Raw genomic sequence first — 20412 nt, forward strand, 5'->3', positions numbered from 1 at the left:
TGTTTGAATCTAGGTCGTAAAGCCCTCAAACATCTGTCTGCCAGCATTTATTAAAAAGCCCCAATCTCATTTTAATATAGTCAACAGATTAAATTCACAGTGTTAAATTGCAAATGAATTCAAAATTACATGGATGGTTTCAAAAATGTTTTATTATTAAACTGAACAGTGTTATAAAAAAAAAGACATGCTCTCATCTGGAGCCTGGATCACAGGCAAACACAGAAGGAAAGGAATCCTGAACAGAATTCTGACTGGTCTTAAATGCAGCCACAGTCAGAGGACTGAAAAAGGCCTGTAGCCAGTGCATCAACATTTACTCTCAAACTGTCAGAACAGTCTGTGCCCTCATATACTTCTGGCACGAGAGCTGTGATCCCACTGAACTCCTTGCTGGCGCTTCCTTTCCATGACCTGGCATCATCGTCCCAAAATTATTTTGGCAAACATTTAGCTTCACCCTTCACAGCTCTTTTCCTTTCAGCTGGTTCAGATCTTCAGAGCTTCTCACACCTGTTCTGGGGGCTCCTCCATAGCTTCCTCTCCCACATCTTGTTTCTGTTTACTGAACATGCCTTGGTAGAGAGCTTTCTCCTTCTGGTAGTCTTTGCTCAGCCTCTCATCCACTCGTTGGAGCTGTTTCTTTATAGTAGCATCTGAGAAATTTGAACCAAATATAAATGTGCATTCAAAAAAAATAAATAAATATATCTATATATCTATATATCTATATATATATATATATATATATATATATATATATATATCCTGTTGTAAGGACCCATATATCCCTTTGAAAGAAAATTGTTTACTTTGTTGTCTTCAACTTCCATCTTAGTTTCATGAATGCACCAGCAACTGAGCAACTCAAGTTTGGCTTCTGTCAATATCTGTTAAATGTCCGTTGCTGCTTTAGAAGTTAATAAATTGTTGATTTTATCAAGTGGTCACAGTGGACACATAATGGTTAGTATTAAAATTAATCATGGGTATTGTGAATACTGCTTTCCTAAATAAGTGACATTATTCTTTTTATGGATCCTCGAGTGTAGTTGATTTAGACTCCCTACTTGTTCAGAGTGCAATAAACTAATTCAATCGGTGTCATGTATTGCGTATACATCTGTAATGACTGAAGAACGGCTCCTGAAAAGCCCTACCCTTTTAAAATATGAGCAAGTTTTCTTACCATTTGGTTTCCCCCTGCTAGCCTGGAGGAGGTACTGACGGGCAGTTTGTGCATCACCCAACTCTAATGTGGCCAGTCCAGCTCTGTACAGGGCTTTCACGTCTCCAGGCCGCCAACGCAGCACCTTTAAACTGTACTCCTGCACACGGGAGTAGTCGACAACTTCCCGCTGCAGTAAACATGCTGCACAACACAGAAAACCAGAGAACACTTACTTATTTTGTAGAGCCATAACGTTAACTAACAGAACACCACTAAATGGTAGTTTGCCTATGAGATTTCCTAATTCCATAATGAAACATCAGAAGATAACCCAACTGTGCAGTTTGCTGGACAGTACTCTCTCCGAGCCTCTAACGGCCCACACTTGTGTATCGCACGCTTCAGAAGTCAGACAAGTGAGGCCAAGTCCTGCAATTTTTACTTTCCACTTACCTAAAACCACTGTACTCCCTTCCAGATCAGGTGAGAACTACAAGAGAAAAGGAAGGCACAGCCACTGATTCCTACTGCTGCTCCTATTCCTTTCAACTTTCAAACACCACGTACCTGCTAGGTTGTTATAGCAGTCGATTTGTGTGCTCCTGAGAAGATCCTCTTGCCCTGGTGTGAGGCTGGGTGACTGGGACCCTAGCACTTTAAGGCTTGACGTCACTTCCGAGTCCAAGCTGCGAAGAACGAGTAACGCGCGGTGATAACGTCCGATGGCGGAACGCACGTTCTTGTCCCGATAAAACGCGTTTCCTTCCGTTTTTAGATACACGGCGTCTGTTAACTGAGAGTCCACTCGTGAGCCGCAGCCTCCGGTGGCCCCCAAGCCTGCCGTGGAACACCACTCCTCCTTCGAGACGCCTTCCTCCGCAGCCGCCGCAGCGCCCGCGGGAGGATCTGACAGCTGTCAATCAAAGGCGGTGCCATGGTAACGCAGGTAGAAGTCATGCAAAACGGACAGCTAACCTAGCTAGGCTTTTAAAAAGACCACGAGAGTTTGACACGTTTTGATAAAAGGTACAAGTCCTTCATTAGAGTATATTTAGTTCCCATTTCTATTTTTAAGAGAAAAGCAAACATGATGATACATATTAACAAATAACTGTTAGCGAGCTATCTGAGTTGACCTAGCATAGCTAGTCTAACTGATTTGAATTATATGAGATTCATACAGCCAAAGATCTATGATAGCCATGCATCTTACACTTATTTAAAACATAAAATAATCAAATTCCAAAAAAAGACCTCAATAATTATTAACAACAGGCGGATAGCTAACATGTTTACCTCTTTTTCCATTAGCTTGCGGATAAAGTTGGTGCTTCAGCAGCTAGTTTAGCTAACGTGCTTCTAGTAGCGTATACAACCGGTAACACGCTAGAATGTCTTCTTCGTTTACGACGGTTCTAAGTATCGTTCACACGTATTACGCCCCCTACTGTGGAGGTTCTGTTTTTACCATCAGGTAAACATTTATTCATCTTTTTTGTTACATGTAGTAACAAAAAGACAAATACTTTTTCGAAAATATTTGGCAGTTCTAGGCTAGCTTTAAATCTATTTGGAAAACTCCATTCACTATCAGATATTCAATATTATGAAAATAATAATAGCCATGTGTTTAGTATAGTAATTAGGATACATATGCCAAATATAAGATTTACACCACACCTAAGATGCACTATTTTCTGCCTAATTGATTCATATAAAGCTGCATTGCAATTAAAACACTTTCATGTTAAATATATATACATAGATATTTCCTGAAACGCCTTAATTGGTGAAACACACATTTTGTGCTTTTTCCCCTTACTTTTGTAATATCATAATTATAATTTAAATCCAGTTTATTTAGTCTTTTTTCCCCACTTATCTGTGTTTATTTTAGTATTGCTTTACTGACCGTAAACTATGTATATTCAATTAAAAAAGAAAAAAAAATATTTAAAAATGGATAAGAACTAAACAAACAAATAAAAAAAAATCAAATCAAATAAATAAATGAATAAATGAAATTCTAAAATTCCAAAACCTATCATAGCAAAATGGATATTCTGCACTGCAACCAGCTCTTATAACACACTTCTATGTGGGTAAATCTATGAAGGCCTACTCAGCACAATATTCAGTATACTCATCTAAAGTCATTACCTTTGTTGTGCTGAGTAGGTGACTTCTGTTGTGCACAAGTGCACAGAGAGTACATCATTTCTGAGGTAGAAAATGACACATCTTAAGATAATCGAAGACGTTTCCAGAGGTTTGACACCAAAGTCGCCTGCTTTTTCTGCCATCCATAAAAGAAGAATAAGTGACTGTCTGTCATTCCTGCTGCCACCATCCTCTTTTGATTGTGATCCGGTTGATGGCATGCCACCTATAGTTCAATTTAACTCTGGTCTCAGAGCAGCTATGACCTCAAAACACCTTTACAAGAATCAAGGTCTAGACCCATAACGAGCAAGTTAACTCTGGTCTCAGAGCAGCTATGACCTCAAAACACCTTTACAAGAATCAAGGTCTAGACCCATAATGACCAAGTGAAAGGCATCGCTAGCAAGGAGAACAACCCCCCACAACCCCCTTATATATGGTTTCCAGCATAATAAGGAAACCTTGGGAGGAACAGTCAAAAGGGAATCCATCTTCCTTGGATAACGATGGGCAGCAGCATTTCTTAAATAAACAAATTACAATTGATAGAATCAGAGATGTACTAAGTAGGTTAACAAAAATTATGGTAGGGTATGGAATCCAGGTGGCTATTCTGCAGCTGTAATTGATTGTGTTCATAAAATTCACATGTATTGTAATCACATGTTAACAGCCAGCAGCATAGGTTCATCATCATATGCTATTAAAATCATAATTTTGCTGTTTGAAACCTAGTCTAAAACAGCAGTCTCACATTGCTTCAGGAGTCTTCATCACAAATACAAAGGATTCACTCCATAATATCAGGTCTCTAGCCAACAAATCCTTTCTAGTAAATGAGCTTATGAGATCATACAAACTAGATTTAATCTGTTTACTGAAATGTAGTTAGCAGAGGACCATAGTACTCAGTTATGAGTACATGTCAAACTGGTCAGGAGAGGGAATGAATGCTTAATTCAAGTTTTGCATTTCAAGGCAAAGAGATTGGTCACTTGGTAACTTTCTTTTCAATGCCTCTTTAATAGTGAAAGGTATTCCTAGAATCCTATTTGTAATAATTTATAGACGTCCAAAATACTGTGCAGTTTATTAATGACATGAAAACTTTCATTTATTTCCACTGATTATGATTGATTCACCATGACGTGATTTTAATATCCAGGCCTTTCTCATTTTAAGACTGAACTAAGTAGTCTAGTTATTTTGTCAGAATTAGCAGTATTGAATCTGATAGGGTAGTAGAAACAGGTGGAATCCCCTAGGGATGACTTCTTGGATCAATTGCTCAATCTATGCTTTCATTGGGCCAAATTATACAACACAACACAATTTCCCATCTCATTTATGCAGATGATACGGAGATATAGCCTACTTGGCTTTCTTACGAGATGACTACAGCCCACTAGACACACTGTGTTTATGTTTGGAGCACATAAATAACTGGATGGGACATTTACATTTTCAGCATGTGGCAGATGCTCTTATCCAAAGCAACATGCATATTTGTCAGTATGACAGTATATGTTCTCCCTCGATAAAACTCATGAATCTAGGGAATTATGGATCTAAAAACAAAAGGCCTAGTAAGAAATCTTGATGTTTTAATAGACTCAGATCTCACGTTTATTAGCCACACCAAATCAATCACCAAAACAGCTTTCCTTTATCTTATTGATACAGGTAGAACCAAAGGCCTAATGTCCCCAGTGAGACCTTGAGAAAATGGTGCTTGCTTTTATCTCCAGTGTCATGATTCCAGAAAGAACTACAGCTACCAACTCCAACTCCCAGAACACCCAAGCGAACGGTCACATAACATTGGCCTGTCAGAAAAACCTCCGCAGATCATCTTCACCTGAATTCTGAATATGTTCCCCTGTGGCTCATTTCCAATACCCTACAGTACTGTCATGCCCCCTATAGATGTATACACACACACACAGATATATATATATATATATATATATATATATATATATATATATATATATATAAAAATGTGTGTGTGTGTGTATATATGTGTGTGTGTGTGTGTGTGTGTGTATTCTTATATTCACTTGTATGGTTTTTGCAGCATTGCTCTTGAAACTGTACTATCCGCCTTATTAAACCCCACTAAACCCCACACTCAACAAGCAATTATTGAGCCTTTTCATTACATTAATCACGTACTATTTACTACCTCTCTCATAAGCAGCGTCCCCCGTTCATTTAGGAATTTTCCATCGATTATGTGTGCGACTAGCAAGATTCGGGCATGAGTGCGTCACAGCACGTTTAAACGACAAACAACCCACCGGAAGGGCGGAGTTTACGCCCGAAATAGACGCTGTGTATGAACAGATACTTGTGGCTGCTCGGGACCGAAATGCGTAATCCTTATTCTTTATGGTGGTAAATACAGCGCGCTGTGAAGCTGGAAGTAGTCTGTGTTGGATCGCCCATAAAATCTTTTGCTTTTAACCGGGTCGAAGCATGGAGCTTGATCGGCGACTGTTGCTCGCTCACTGCGTCGCCCACACCCTTTCCGTTATAGCCGGCCTCCTGGTCGTGGTGCCGATGGCGCTCAACGGCTCCGCGTTTAAAGGCAGGTGCGCGCTGTTCGGTCAAGGATTCTGGCGAACGGAGAATCTCAACGTGAGCGAGGGGGGTTCCAAGGAAGTCACGCACCTGGTGGTGCATCAGTGGGGGCCCCCCGCTGCATGCCAGTTTGCCACCTTTGTCGGGGTGTTCACCGTGTTGTACGGAGCCACTCAGAGCTGGCGGAGCTTGTTTTACCTCCACCGCCGTCATGATGAGTGAGTAGCTAATACCACGGTAATCGCATAGGTTATCATCATAATAACAATATCGCCAATAATCATAATCCGTATGTCTGGATTAGTCGTCTAAAGCTAAATAAATACTATAACAATAATAACTATAACATTACTACATGTTTCTAGAAGGTTAACAATAATAACTAACATTACTGGATTTTTCTATAAGGTTAACAATAATTAACATTACTGTATGTTTCTAGAAGGTTAACAATAATAACTGTAACATTACTTTATGTTTCTAGAAGGTTAACAATAATAACTAACATTACTGTATTTTTCTAGAAGGTTAACAATAATTAACATGACTGTATGTTTCTGGGAGGTTAACAATAATAACTATAACATTACTGTATGTTTCTAGAAGGTTAACAATAATAACTATAAGATTACCGTATGTTTCTAGAAGGTTAACAATGATAACTATAACATTACTGTATGTTTCTAGAAGGTTAACAATAATAATTAACATTACTGTATGTTTCTAGAAGGTTAACAATAACTGTAACATTATGTTTCTAGAAGGTTAACAATAATAACTGTAACATTATGTTTCTAGAAGGTTAACAATAATAACTAACTACTGTATTTTTCTAGAAGGTTAACATTAATAACTATAACATTACTGTATGTTTCTAGAAGGTTAACAATAATAACTATAACATTACTGTATGTTTCTAGAAGGTTCTAAATGTGTAAGGAGGGAGAGTATATTCATTTGTCCCCGTAATCTGACTTCCTCGGCAAGAGTTGCTAAACACTGTCGCTCTTTCTGCACCACAGCACGTTGTTCTCCGCCTTCCTCACGCTGCTCCTCAGCTTGTGCGTACTCTTCCTCGCGGGAGGCGCAAGCATGATTCTCACCCTCGGCCTCATGTCCTGGTGCGCCACTGTAACCAACCACAACACTCGACCGTACAGGTAAGCTCCTGCACTAGGTGCCGATATTGTGATAAGCGCTTCTCCAGCAGTGAGATATGGAGATTCATAGCGTGATTTGGCAGGGAAGGTTGCATCGTACAGCCTTGTTTTTTTAACCAGAAGGAATTATACAGCCTATGGCTATCAAGACATTTATGACCTTATGAATTATTTTGGGTTAAATACTTTTCTTCTATATTATATATGTAAGCCTGCAATGGCATATTGGATTAATTTGTAATTATATCGCAGTTACAGATTGTCAGACTTAAAAACTAATAGATAGCCATTTCACTTGACATGTGATCCTGACTTAAACCCAACATAACAGTGAAATACAAGAATGGCAAGTAAACTCACAACTTATTAAAGTGCTTACTGGATCACCTGCTGAGCTGTTCATTCATGAATCACTCCTCTCTTCAGCTGTGCTGAGTCACAGGCTGTGCCCCTCTACCTGGACCTGGAAACCTCCTCTTTCTACTCCGAGTTTACCTGTGCACAGGTACAGTATGGCATAAACCTGCCATTTCTCAGCATCGCTGTACACATTTTGTTCACTGCTGCTTGAATAGAGCATAATGCCATTCTAGGTTCTTCAGTAGGGTTGTGTCTTGCTTTTGTTTTTAGTTTAAAAAAAGGTTCTGACTACCATACATACGTTCTTGCTCGGTGTCCTTCTGCAGATCTCCCTGTGGTGTGTCACAGTGCTGTGGTTGACTCACTCCATCCTTTCCTTCCTGAGGCTCTACCACTCCCACAGTCAGCAGATCAGCGGGCCGTGTCTGCCCCGGGAGAAGGAGCTCCTGCTGGGCCAGGCTTACTTAGACTTCCCCCTGCCTTGCCCACATGCCTATCCTCCACAGACACCTGCGGTCTTCATTTAGGGCCCTGACTGGGTCAGTTCTACTCTTTGACAGTCATCCTGAACGTCGTATAATATTTGTGATTTGAGAAACCATAGATGAGCACAAAAGATCAGCCTCTATTTGGGGTTTCTTCTAGTATTCACCACAGTGTTTCTGTACAGCTTTGAACCCTAATTTGTCCTTGCATGTGTTTGAACAATGTAAAATATAGTGCAAATACTGGCAACCACTCAAAGAACCTTTATTTCAAGTAAGCTTCAATTTATTGTTTACACAGTATAACTCAAACTTGGTTCTTCATATTGTATGTTGTACTTTAAAACCTTTCTTGATGTTTTAAGTGTGTGTATGTGTGTGTGTGTGTGTGTATATATATACAGTCTGCACATGGAGGCATGTGAAACTTGCCATTTTTTACCTGGGTTTCACTGTAGTGTAAACGTGGCCACTGAATGAAGAAGGAGGCTTCTGAAGAAGAGTGAACATTGCAGATGTCTCACATTATGCAAATGTGCTGTCTTGACTGGACTGTTGTGTCACGTAAGCGAGAAGGAAGACGTGCGTGGCTCTGAGCTTGGACCCATGCTGCTTTCATGCCAACATGGTTTGTGCAGGGCTATACACGTTTCCCTTGCATGCTACTGTATGTGTAACTGTGCTGTGAGAAATCTACGCCCCTCTCCCCCAATCCCCTGGTGAAGGTTATTCCATGTGACGCCGTTTGTGTAGATGCAGCCGCAGGGGAACACGGGAACACGCCCTTGTGGAATTCTGCTTGCGGTGCTGCAGCATGTGCTTGCAGTTAAGAGAGTGATGTCAAGCAGGCAGGAGCAAAAAGGAATTTTTAGAAGGCCCGTGTCCCCCTGTCTGACCTCGGACCCCCTGGCCTGGCTAGCTGCGATGACACATAGATAGCTGAGTGAAAAACTGGAGGCACACGTTGAGGGGAAAGTTACCCTGTAAATTTAGGTGTTTTTGTAATGCTGGTTGTATTGTACGATTTAAAAATGGTACCTTTTTACCTCTTTAAGAAAATAAAGCATATATGAGGCCTTGCTCCATATCTGTGAAGAGGTTGAATAGTATTGTTTCATTTTTTCCTGACTTGTGGTGACATGAGGACAGATGTATAATACCCTGTATGTGACCTTGTAGCGAAACAGAACAAAAGAAACATGTTCAAAACAGCAGGGTTACAGCATATTTAGTGCCCAAGGCAATCAGTGTATTTATCAATATGCTACTATTAAATTACCTGATTAAATCTGTTGTTTCATAAGTGCACATAAATACAATGTTAGGATAATCCCACATCCACAAATCACAGTTCTCATAAATCTTTGACACAAACATTGCTATACAGTACTAGTAGAAACATTAATTTCTAAAATGTGCTTCTCTTTAAGTGTATGAGGTTTTAAAAAGCCAAAATGCTGAATAATGTACAGACATGAGCAGAAATATAAGGAGAATTGAATTAATAAGAGAGACTGAATTATGTAAAGTGAAGAAATTGCAGCATGAACTCTAACCAGTATGACTTCACATATATTTTTAAAGACCTGGGTGCACGAAGGGAACTTTCCTACAACAATCTTTTAGCTTATGTTTTGGGAGATATCGGCTCATGCTGGCAAACAAGACATCCCTCCAAGTTAAATATAAAATAAATAAACGACCAAATACTGACCCACTAATCAGGGTCTGCTCTGTTACATAGGCCATCAGAATGACATTTCTACCAGAATCTTGCAACTTATGATCTAGATAGATGATGCCATCAAGCTAAATTGGTGTTTGGCTCATATTGAGATTTTTTTCAGTTGTTGCAGGACACAAATCGCTCCATTCATCAGAGTACCCAGGTCTTCTGAGAGCACCAGTACAACACTTTTCAACTCCTCATTAAAATGAAATGCTAGTCAAGTTATATATCCAGAATATTACTATCGTGCGTTCCCACTTTAGGCCTACATGCTGTTATAAATTTAAGCAAAGGCCTTGTTCCCTTTTTGTTGCATTAGCACTGGCACAAATTACATACTTTCATTGGTCATTAATATCATAAATTCAGAAAGATGAATGGCTTGAGAGTTAAGCTGATGTAGTTCCCAGGATGTGAGTATTGCTCCGAGGCTACAGTGGCGTTCTTTCCGGAACCTACTGCACCTGCTCCACTTATGTGGCCTTCGCAGTCGCTAACGGTAGCTGCTTAAAGCGCTGCTCATTTTGCCTGCTGTTTCCCCTTCTCTCGTTTGCTTTCTGTTTCTCTTCCACAGCACTTTTTATCACAGTCCCTTGTTATAGGTCAGCACCTTGCAGTCCGTTGCCATGGCAATCTCTGGCTCAAGGTGAGATGCCTCAATCTGCGAAGTGTAGAAAAGTGATTAGCAAGCAGCTTTCTGCCAAATATTTATTATTCATCTCCAGCTCTCTCACATGCTCTCTGTTTCACAGTCACACACTCCCACATCAAGATTGACGTCAAACGAGTTCAGCTGTGGAGAATATATCTTGCAGCATCACTGTTTCAATGTTTACTGGTACTTAAAATTATTTTTGCTCTCCAAGGTAACATGGAGTTGGATCTGTGCAGCGGTACCTCAGACATCTGTGGGAAGAGACTTATGGCCAGGGGCAGGGAGAGGCCGAACACAGCTAGACACACCAGACTGTGCATGGGTAGCATCAGTCTACGATTGGCTCGCAGCAGCGGAAGCCTGTGAGAAGAATAGGAACGTGCAAACACCAGTGGCACAGTGAACATGCTTTAGCCTTGCACGCTCCAGGACATGGCCCAGCTAAGACAACACACTATACGACAGACATGGATTTATTTGGTTAGAAGTAGTTGTACTACATAGCAAATGTATTGTCACAAACTACCTGCTTGTGGTCAATATAAAGTATCATTAATAATACTTAATAAAACTAGAACCAAACTTTTATTAATAAACAGAATTAAATGTGCAATGTGTAAATGCTTAATTAATGGACTATAGTAGTGTTTGTATAGTTACTGAAAAATCAAATCTCAAGACAATCTGTCTAAAGGAAATGGTTCAAATGTTTGTTAAACTTCATATTCACTTGTCCCCACTAACATGTAATTAATGTATTAATTTATTACTACATTAAATAAACATCTAAATATTTTTAGGCAGAGAAAACAAATCCATCAAGACAGAATGCTGCATACTTCTCTAGAAAGGCCATGATCACAGGAGGGAGGACAAAGATTGGCAGGGGTAGGACCACTCTGGTGAAAGCTGTCTCCATCAGTGCCTGCACAAAACAAAAATGATCACTGAGATTAATTTAACTGGTCTAATTCTGAAAGTTATTTTAAAATTATTCTTTGTAAGATCAAGTGAACAAGGCTTTTATAGACATGACACATTTCAGCCTAATCTGATCTCTTAAAATTAAATTTTTTCTTGATATTGCAACCATTTTAATAATAATAATAATAATAATAATAATAATAAATGATGCTAAAGATTTTACTAAACATTACAGATGCTGCCTCTAAAATCAAGTCTTATTCTCGTCTGCCAAACACTCTCATATACTAAAGCAATGACTTCAGATTACAGTTGCAACACCCCACAAAGAGAAGATTGAAGGCATGAGTAGAGAGTCACTGGGGATCATAGAATGTGGTTATGATCAGTGACTGACTGACTGACTCACATGCTTGGCTGCGATGCGCGAGGAGCCCACTACATTCCCATCTCTGTCCAGCACGTCGATCCCCTCCGAGAGCTCATTGTGTCTCATCAGGGCCACATTACAGATGTTGGCGCTGGCTGCAAGGAAGACGAGATGGGTTCATTATTGGTTCATGTCAGTGACTTCCTGAATCAGGAAATACCTTAGAGCAATGACAAAAGTGCACATTTATCATAACAGCATCCTGCACGTTCATGTTAACCTAACAAAACCCCATAACTCACGCCTTTGCTTTTATGACTTCATTTAAATTTACAACTGAAGGATGGGAGCTAAAAGCAACACTGGCATGTGTAATAGTAAAATATTTAAAATAACAGTGTTTATCTTCTTCCCAATGTCCAAGAGAGTTGTCAATGGTTTTAGACAGCAATGATAAAAGCAAGATACAAGATATGGTATGGCAACAATCATTCAGCAGGGGGCGCTCAACAGAACAGGGCTCCATCAGTAAAGGAAAGAGGAGGGTTCATTTTGCACTGAACCTTCAATGGCTCAGTACAGCACACACCCACTGCAGGGAAAGGGATGAATCTCTGTATGATGAGCCTGGTAGCTGGGTTAAATTTCCTGGATTTCTCAATGAGCACATTCAGACCCACCTAAAACACAACACAATCATGCACATGTGTCAAAACTGAGAATTACACAATTTCCAAACTCCAGTATAAGCAAATCTAAAAAAAACCCAAAAAACCCCCACCACACCATGTTCCTTCCCACTTGTAAGTCATTTTCTAAATAAGGTCTATCGGTGTGCCAAACATGAATCATACATCAAACAACAGTCTTTTTCAAGTCATGAAAAATCACAATAATGAAAGCACTAACCGCGATCGACACTGCACTCGTCACTGCTCCCAGGTAGCCTTGAATAAACCTGGAGGTTGCCGTTGGCTGGGGAGGGAAGCAGTATCATCAGGGCAACGTTCAGGAGAATCTGCAATCTACCCTACACACTTCTAAACACAGGCAATAAGACTGGCGTCCGGCCGAACCGGGCGCCTGTGTGCCGGAGCGCAGATGAGGCCCGGATGCCCTGCCTCAAGCAGTGACTAAAGCCCGTTCAAACGGAAGTGGCACAACGCAACACTTCAATGAGTCCATCTGCAATTACCCTTAAAACTCACTGAACTTTAACAACAACAACAACAACAACAACAACAAACCAGCATGAAATGAGCAAAGCCGCCATACCTTCGTGGCATTGCGGTTGGCGTAGTTCACACAAGCGTTGTGACTCTGGTTTAACCACTGCGGGACAGACATGGGACGGACATGGGAAGGACGTGTCAGAGCAGAGGCGGACAGAGCCAACGTGTGGGCTTTAAGAACAGAGGTTCAATTATTACACAGTGCTAATTCTCTAAAGCAGCTGAGGGACTATGCAGAAGAAAGGAGAGTCCTTTACCTGCCAGAACACAGTGGATGCCAGCGTCTGGTTCGGGAGGAGAAGGCCGACCACCTACATGACACGCATGGAGATGAATGATGTCAGCAATTAACATTCATCACCATGCTTACAACTTTGAGCAAGAAACAGGTTTCCTTAAACTTCTCAAGGACGTACATTGTTTTAGATGTGAGAGAATGCTGACCTTTAATTTTGAGAACACGCAGTATGCAGCATTATGTTTATAATAATATAAACAAAAAAAAATTAAAATAAAATAAAATATATTACAAGACATCTAAATAATTCATAGTCTGTTAGGACATGGCTTGCATTTAAATAGCGGCATCACAGCTCATAGCCTGTGCTGCCATAACGATCATAAACCAGCACAAGTGTTTCAGTAAAAGATTACAAACACTTACTATTGGCGTTCCAAATGGGACATAACCTGTCAAGAAAAAAACAGAACCCCAAGTATAACAGTAACACAAATGTCATCTCTGTGGTCTATAGCTTATTTGTACTTTCCAATGGTATCAACATAAAACCACTGTGCTGCAGATAAACTCATTAAATAACACTCATAATTACTGCTCCTGATGAGGTGCTTATGGAGTGTTATGCTTATATCACCTGCTCACAGTATCCACTTACAGTGTGAACAGACCCATGGATCCTTAAAAAGGTACAATAAGGACATTTAACAGCTAGACTACAAGGTGCCATGCAAAAGTATTCAGCCACATTAATTAGATTTGCCTTGATTACACACAACACTTTGATATTTGGTGCTGTCATTCTATTTTAATGGACTGACTCAAAATTGATCAATTTAAAGTATTGTATGATTTATATAAGAAACATTTCTGTGGCAATAACTGAAAAATATTGCTTATATAAGTATTTAACCACTGTACAAACTATAAGAAAATACTGATGAAAGATGTTGCCCCAATGACGATGTAGATGGGTTACAACCGGCCTCTACCTGAGATTCATTAAAAAAAAAAAGTGATCGTCATACATAATTTTAATTAAAATATCATTTGTCAGTCTGTGAATCTGAAGGAAAGGTGTGAAAATTAAGACCAAACAACATTCTTAGGACATCAGAATTCAAGTTATAGACAGACACAAGATAGGCGCAATTATGAGCAAATGGAAGCGGCATCACACCACTTGAGCACTGTGTAGACCAGTGTGTCCCCTAGAACCATCGAGAGCTCTGCATACAACTGGTTTACATGGGAACATGGCTAGAAAGACATTACTAAAGAAAAACACAACAAAGCGCATGTGAAGAATCACCGTGACCCGACTAAAATGAGGGAGAAAGTTTTGTGGTCAGCTGAAACAAAAAGATTTTGAACATTATGTATTAAGTTTGAACCCAAATTTAAGTTTGAGTTGTATTATTTAATAGACTTATTTCACTATTAAAGAATTCCTTCGATAATGTGAAATAATGAGACGATTAAATAATGTCAACAATGGCTGAATGTCCGTATGTGCCTAAAAAGCGATTTGCTGCTATAGAAAGAATCAAGAAAACGGTATGGGATGACTCAATTTGTTATTGCTTATTGAAAGACAGACATAAAGCGGGGTAAGCTTTTTATTTCACTATTAAAGAATTCCTTTAATGATCCCTACTCATACACCAGGATACAACTCAAACTTAAATGAACAGGCACGAGTCTGGTTCTGTGGGAAGAGTCACACACATGCACAGGATTGGTCAGACTCAGGTCTGGTTGGTCGGGTAGAAAAAAGGCGACAAAATTTGAACTCAGAAGGGAAAGTAGCCATGGGGTGGAGGGGGTATGGTGGGACCATACCTCATTCGTGGGGCATGGTTGGGTTTAGGGGGTTCTATGGTGGGGCCTTACATCTTTCTTGATAGAAGGGAAAGGTAGCCATGGAGGGGAGGGTTAGGGAGGAGGTGTGACTTCCTGAAAGAATCATCCAATGGGAGAGGAGTGTGTGTATGAGAGAGAGAGAGAGAGAGAGAGAGAGAGAGAGAGAGAGAGAGAGAGAGAGAGAGAGAGAGAGAGAGAGAGAGAGAGAGAGAGAGAGAGAGAGAGACCCGAGACCCGAGACCCATACACATGTTTGAGCATCAGTATGTGACCAGGCAGCGGAGCAGAGCGGACATTAAAGACTGGGCATTATGTATTCATATGGGACTCAGAACTTTTATTTATATTAAACACTTGATTCTTTCTCAATTAAAGAATTTTTTAAAAAGTCAATAAAACAATTCAGAGAACCCTCATTGTGTTTTATTTTAAATTCTAATTTCATATAATGTAATATACTAAATATCTGGGGTTGGGGGTGATCAACAGCAGTCAAATCAATCAATCAAAAACAAGCAATAACTCATTTTGACTGAAGGTGTATACTATCTCTCTATAGATGGTGCAAAGTCCAGGGAGATAAGGCAGAACAACTTGCTTCAGTCTATTAACGAACTAAAGCCTGGTAGGAATTTCACTTTTGAGCAGAACAAAGATCCAAAACACAAAGGCAAAGTTACAGAGCAGTGGCTGAATAACAAAGGTTAATATTCTACAACGGTTAATATTCTTGAATCTCAATTCAAGCGAGAATCTGTGGCACTATTTGAAAATTGTGTTCCACACACGTCATCCAGGAAGAACTAATGAAATCACTTTCAAACTGGCCGCAAAGCTGGTAGAAACTTACATCAGCTGGCAAGCATTTTTCAGAATTTTTTTTTTTTTTTAAGATTTAGTGACAAATAATGAATTTGAAATTGTACTTTAAGAACGTAGTGGTTAGCAAGAAAAATTCTGTCCTGTGCAATCTGTGTGCCATTTGTAATCCAGATTAATCTGATTACTTTTAAATGGGGTAGGTTTTTGCAAGGCACTGTAAATTACCCAGATAAAATTATTAAAACAATCAATGATTACAGTACAGATATAACAGTTTTAGGTGGCTGTCTCTAGGATGCGAGATCTAATTGAAAGTTTGATACATTAATCATCTTTACTTGGACATCATCCATGAGCACCCCACTCGAGATTGCCAGAAAGAAGCCAACACCCAATTAACTATTTACACCATATCTGCTACAACCAATCTGGCAACCACATCTCGATTAGATTGTAAGGGCTCCAGAACACTGTGGTGTCTATGTGCCAGAACGATGGCAGGGTGTTCCTAACAGTCTTGAACAATTCCACCCTGTAATCACAATACTTCCAAATCATTTCAATTATAACGTAAGTGCGGTCTGTCAGTGGAATTATAATTAATATATAGTTAACGAGCATAAGAATGGTTGGTTCTCCATTCATGCAGAACGGAGCTTTGTGGAGTAAAAAAACAAATGCCGCAATACCTGACATGCGAAAAGGCATGAAGATCTTTTGGCCAGTGTCAGGGTGGATAATTGCCTGCAGAAAGATAAAATGAGCCTCAACTAGTAAATATGCTGATGTAGACCCAGTCAACCTGGACAGTGAATGTACATGTTATGGTGACCATATGTTTCATCTCACCTGCTTCACCTTCTGAGCCTCCCAGAGCTGAAAAGCCACAAAGCACACATCATTGGTGCCTCACAGTTATTTCAGGGTAACAAAACCTCTGACAAAAATACAATGTGATCTTCAGTTCTACATAGGATGATGTGACATTTTGCAGGGTGCAAAATGTCTAGCAAATGTCCATCTGAATTCATAAAAGTTTAAAATCATACATCAGGATGCAAAGCTGTAGGTTTCAGCTCTATATTAAATATGATATTTGCATTAGATGTGAAATGTGTTCTCCTGCTTTACCTCCTGATCTGTTGTTCCAGGAGGGAGAGTTCCATGTTTAAAATGATCCAACAGTGCAACACATGCCTTTAAACGAGTCTGAAGGGATGAATCAGAAACGGCATATGTTCAAGCCCTAAGCCAACCCAGTCAGTCAATCTTTAAATGTTGATCAAGTAATCAACTTTAGTGATTTCTGTAAAAAAAAAAAAGAAAAAAAAAGAAGAGAAAAAAAAAGAAATTTCTGTCATGTCTGATAATTGAAAAATTTCTATAAATAATGTGTCCCAAAAATAATATGAAATTCGTCACAAAGAGTACTAATTTAGACCTTTAAGGGCAAACATCGTTCAGAGTGGCAGACATCACCAATTCAAATGTTTTTCAACATATGTAAGGAGTGCAGGTGTTTTGTACCTCAGATACAAAGAGAGTTCTGGGATCAATGATGTCAATAAAGTGTCTGAACCTGCCGAAGAAGGAACTCTGGGGAGAAACCAACATTTCATTAAAGATCCTGTCGGGAACAGCTGACTCGACACTGCCTTCCCTGCTTGGAACCCACTATGAATATAGAACAAGCATATATAGCTGTACTGTATAGCTGTACGATTTATGTTTGTGAATTTCACAGTTCTATGTTCCTGCTTCTCTGATGTCTGGTGTCTCAAACCCAGCATATGACTTAATATACTCTTTTGAGGAGAAAATGTTGTATGCCATTAAAATCATTCCACCTGAGCATCTAAGTGCAACAAACTCATGAGCACTGTCAGCTGGTCTGAGGTCACTTGAGAACCAATCTTGTTGCTGCTGACTGAGTAGACTTAGTCATGCAATGCATGCTTTTATGCAATGTAGGCTACGTTCCCCTATAACATTTTCAGAACCTCACAGTTTTTACATTCATGAATAAGAATGAAAGAAAAAAAAAAAAACCAAACAAAAAAAAAACACCTTAAATAACTACTGAGGTCCAGATCTTGGTGCCCTCAGAGCTACTTACAGACCTGCTGAACACAACCATTTGGTCAACTCTACCACGTTCTGAATGAGGATAGTCTCAGCCTCAGCTTGGCGACCGTTGCTATCCACTTTCCCCCCTCCCTGGTTCATCTGGGTGACGAAGCCAGAGGCATCCTGAGTGCCAACTGTTTCAGAGGCCTGGTGGCAGGGCATGCCAAGAGTTTATTTGGCCCACAATGCAAGAAACAGGCAGTCAGTCAGTAGCATCTATGCCACTTAACTCTTAAGAAGCACTGAAGAAAAAAATAATAAGAAAAAAATAAGACATGGGGGAAAAAACCCTTTAGAATTGTTGAACTTGCATGTTTTTGCTACCTTCTGGTATCTGGCAAGTGAAAAATTCTGCCAGCCTTATTGAGTTCCCCGTTATTGTTCACTCGGAGGCACAGGCTTTGAACCTGCTTATGCTTTTGGTACTGGTATGTGAGGAAGTCTGCAGTAGAAGGTGCTTGTTAATAATGCATGTACTTCTGCTCTCTGGAGGATTGTCCTCGCAGATCACAGATTTGCAGCAAGCTGGGTCCCTGCAAGAACAAAAACACACCCACTGTATCCTTCAGTTGCCCTCGATCCAGCCACAAACAGCAGCAACAAGAGCAGGAGTCTGATACTCACCCGAATACAACCTACCTTTGCCCTAAAAAGGTAGACATGTTAGGACTCCAGTATTTACTGACTTAAAACAGAGCACACTCTGATTTACTATTTTAAAACAGCACATCTGGTTTTATTGCATCTTGCACAACAGAGATACAGATATAAGAAATGTTGAGCATAACTTTTCTTATGCATGTTTTATAAACTCAAATGTGCACTCAGGAAATAAAATAACAATAAGAACAACCTACATATCGAGGTGACAATTTTATTGCCATGCTGATTAGTCAGCAAGCAGGGCCACGCCTACCGACAGCCAATAAAGAAGATAAATGTTTCAACTTCAGTCCAGCCCGATAAGAACACGGTGGTGCAACCCAGCTGAACGTTGCACCTTGCTCCGACTGCAGAAGACAACTGCACGAGCGCAAATAGAAAATGAACAGAGGCTGTTGCCTCCGTTACTCGCGCTACATTTCAAAAATAGAAACATACTCCAACCATCGGTCGATGGCAAATCAAAGAACACAATAGGGGGCAGTGTATGGACTAAATTATAAGGATCTGGTAACAAGTCTGAAATGGACACGCCCGGGTAGAGTTTTAATTCAATAGACCCCCAGTAATTAAGATGACCGTGGCGTTGCCATGGAGCTAGGATTTAAATAGATAGTCATTCATTTGACCGCTGAGTACCCTGATAATAGCCGTTTGAAAGAAATGGTTGGGCTAAAAACACGAGAAGACAAGCGATTATGTTGCGCTATTTAGAGTGTGACCCAGAGCTGTATCAAAAATGCCCTTTTGTTTTTGTATACATCCGTTTCAAACTTGTGCAAGAAAACTTAAGAGGCGGATGACCTAGATATGTGAATCGTTGATGGAAATAATCAACACCAAGTAAGTTAGCAAGTGGTCCAACTGAGTTTAGCAATATTTTGTTTTCATCTCTCTGCCGTCACTTAAACCAAATAAGTAAAGGGAAAACATCTACTATCGCACAGCGATATGCGAGACAACATTATTTTTGCCGTTTTATGCGCACATAAATGCAACTAAATATTAGTAGGACGCAAACGCTGTCGATGAAGTACAGCAGAATTTTCTGCCTCTAGCCATCTCTCTAAATCAGGCTACAGTAACGACTCTGGGAAAGGGGGACGCAACATTACATACTTGATAACACAACTTTGATTGAAATCGCGCAATTTAATGATAGACGCAGATCGATAAAGAATTGTTTATCGACGCCCACCAAAGCTGACAAAGGTGCGGTTTACTGGAAAATACCGGCAAACTCCGCACAAATGATTTACCTGGTCGTATCGCGGTCTTCCCAGCTGAAAGGCAGGACAAGAGGACTCCATCTCGACAGCGATGAAGTAACGTTTAATAAGCTAATGAGAACGCTCATGAGACGGAATTTTAAAGAGTGAACTCGAGTGCGAAACTAGTGAAGCAATGAGCCGCAAAGACGTATGGGAGATGAAGTTTTCTATTGCCAGAACATGAACAGTGTTACTTTATTTTGATCTACTTATCTGTTCTTTTGAGAATTATTATTAGTGACTATTATTAATAAATGTGTAAAAAACACTATATTCAGACAACTGTAATGTTTTGTAAACCTTATCTGCCATATGCTGAATCATCTTTTAAATGTTTCGACCCTCTTACCAATCTCTAAACTGTAACCAAAGTTACAAAATCGACATGTCTCAAGACACGTAACAGGCATTCTAATTTTCTTAAACAATATTGTTAAACATAGGGATAATAATTAGCACCATATGTCTTCTATATGTGTAATTGCTTTAAAGGTATTTACCTTCATAGCTGAAACCTGGAATACTTATTTTCAGGTTGGGTAACAGCGCCCGATGGGTAACAGCGTGCGATGAAAGTTAGCTTACAGCGACATTAA

General features: G+C 39.8%; 3 protein-coding genes across 3 annotated transcripts; 1 reads left to right on the forward strand and 2 right to left on the reverse strand.

The window, feature by feature from the left end:
* Window positions 1-134: 134 nt before the first annotated feature.
* ttc9c (tetratricopeptide repeat domain 9C) lies at window positions 135-2555 on the reverse strand. Its single transcript, XM_027022733.2, has 4 exons — window positions 2468-2555; window positions 1739-2084; window positions 1190-1372; window positions 135-656 (listed from the first exon to the last, which is right to left on the reverse strand). Exons 1-4 carry the CDS (start codon window positions 2477-2479, stop codon window positions 508-510), a joined length of 690 nt encoding a protein of 229 aa, XP_026878534.2. The 5' UTR covers window positions 2480-2555; the 3' UTR covers window positions 135-507.
* Window positions 2556-5633: 3078 nt separating this feature from the next.
* zgc:153018 (uncharacterized protein LOC767701 homolog) lies at window positions 5634-9021 on the forward strand. The gene is made up of 4 exons (XM_027022717.2): window positions 5634-6135; window positions 6940-7077; window positions 7504-7582; window positions 7764-9021. The coding sequence occupies exons 1-4, from the start codon at window positions 5813-5815 to the stop codon at window positions 7962-7964; spliced, it is 741 nt and encodes a 246-aa protein (XP_026878518.2). The 5' UTR covers window positions 5634-5812; the 3' UTR covers window positions 7965-9021.
* A 114-nt stretch (window positions 9022-9135) lies between these two features.
* Window positions 9136-19941, reverse strand: sfxn5b (sideroflexin 5b). Its single transcript, XM_027022715.2, has 14 exons — window positions 19805-19941; window positions 17283-17351; window positions 16887-16964; window positions 16605-16631; window positions 16445-16499; window positions 13497-13522; window positions 13090-13143; window positions 12876-12932; window positions 12510-12575; window positions 12190-12280; window positions 11640-11755; window positions 11146-11231; window positions 10549-10666; window positions 9136-10312 (listed from the first exon to the last, which is right to left on the reverse strand). Exons 1-14 carry the CDS (start codon window positions 19853-19855, stop codon window positions 10235-10237), a joined length of 972 nt encoding a protein of 323 aa, XP_026878516.1. The 5' UTR covers window positions 19856-19941; the 3' UTR covers window positions 9136-10234.
* Between the last annotated feature and the right edge of the window lie 471 nt (window positions 19942-20412).

Source organism: Electrophorus electricus, chromosome 12, assembly GCF_013358815.1.
Source record: "Electrophorus electricus isolate fEleEle1 chromosome 12, fEleEle1.pri, whole genome shotgun sequence".
NCBI lineage: Eukaryota > Metazoa > Chordata > Actinopteri > Gymnotiformes > Gymnotidae > Electrophorus > Electrophorus electricus.

Coding starts and splice junctions, on each gene's coding strand:
- zgc:153018 (XM_027022717.2), top strand. CDS start 5,813: ATGGAGCTTGATCGGCGACTGTTGCTCGCTCACTGCGTCGCCCACACC. Junction 7,078..7,503: donor CACAACACTCGACCGTACAG/GTAAGCTCCTGC, acceptor TCCTCTCTTCAG/CTGTGCTGAGTCACAGGCTG. Junction 7,583..7,763: donor CCGAGTTTACCTGTGCACAG/GTACAGTATGGC, acceptor GTCCTTCTGCAG/ATCTCCCTGTGGTGTGTCAC.
- sfxn5b (XM_027022715.2), bottom strand. CDS start 19,855: ATGGAGTCCTCTTGTCCTGCCTTTCAGCTGGGAAGACCGCGATACGAC. Junction 16,965..17,282: donor GAACTCTCTTTGTATCTGAG/GTACAAAACACC, acceptor TCATCCCTTCAG/ACTCGTTTAAAGGCATGTGT. Junction 13,523..16,444: donor CATGCCTTTTCGCATGTCAG/GTATTGCGGCAT, acceptor TTTTCTTGACAG/GTTATGTCCCATTTGGAACG.
- ttc9c (XM_027022733.2), bottom strand. Junction 1,373..1,738: donor CTGCTATAACAACCTAGCAG/GTACGTGGTGTT, acceptor TGTGTTGTGCAG/CATGTTTACTGCAGCGGGAA. Junction 657..1,189: donor TAGCAGGGGGAAACCAAATG/GTAAGAAAACTT, acceptor CAAATTTCTCAG/ATGCTACTATAAAGAAACAG.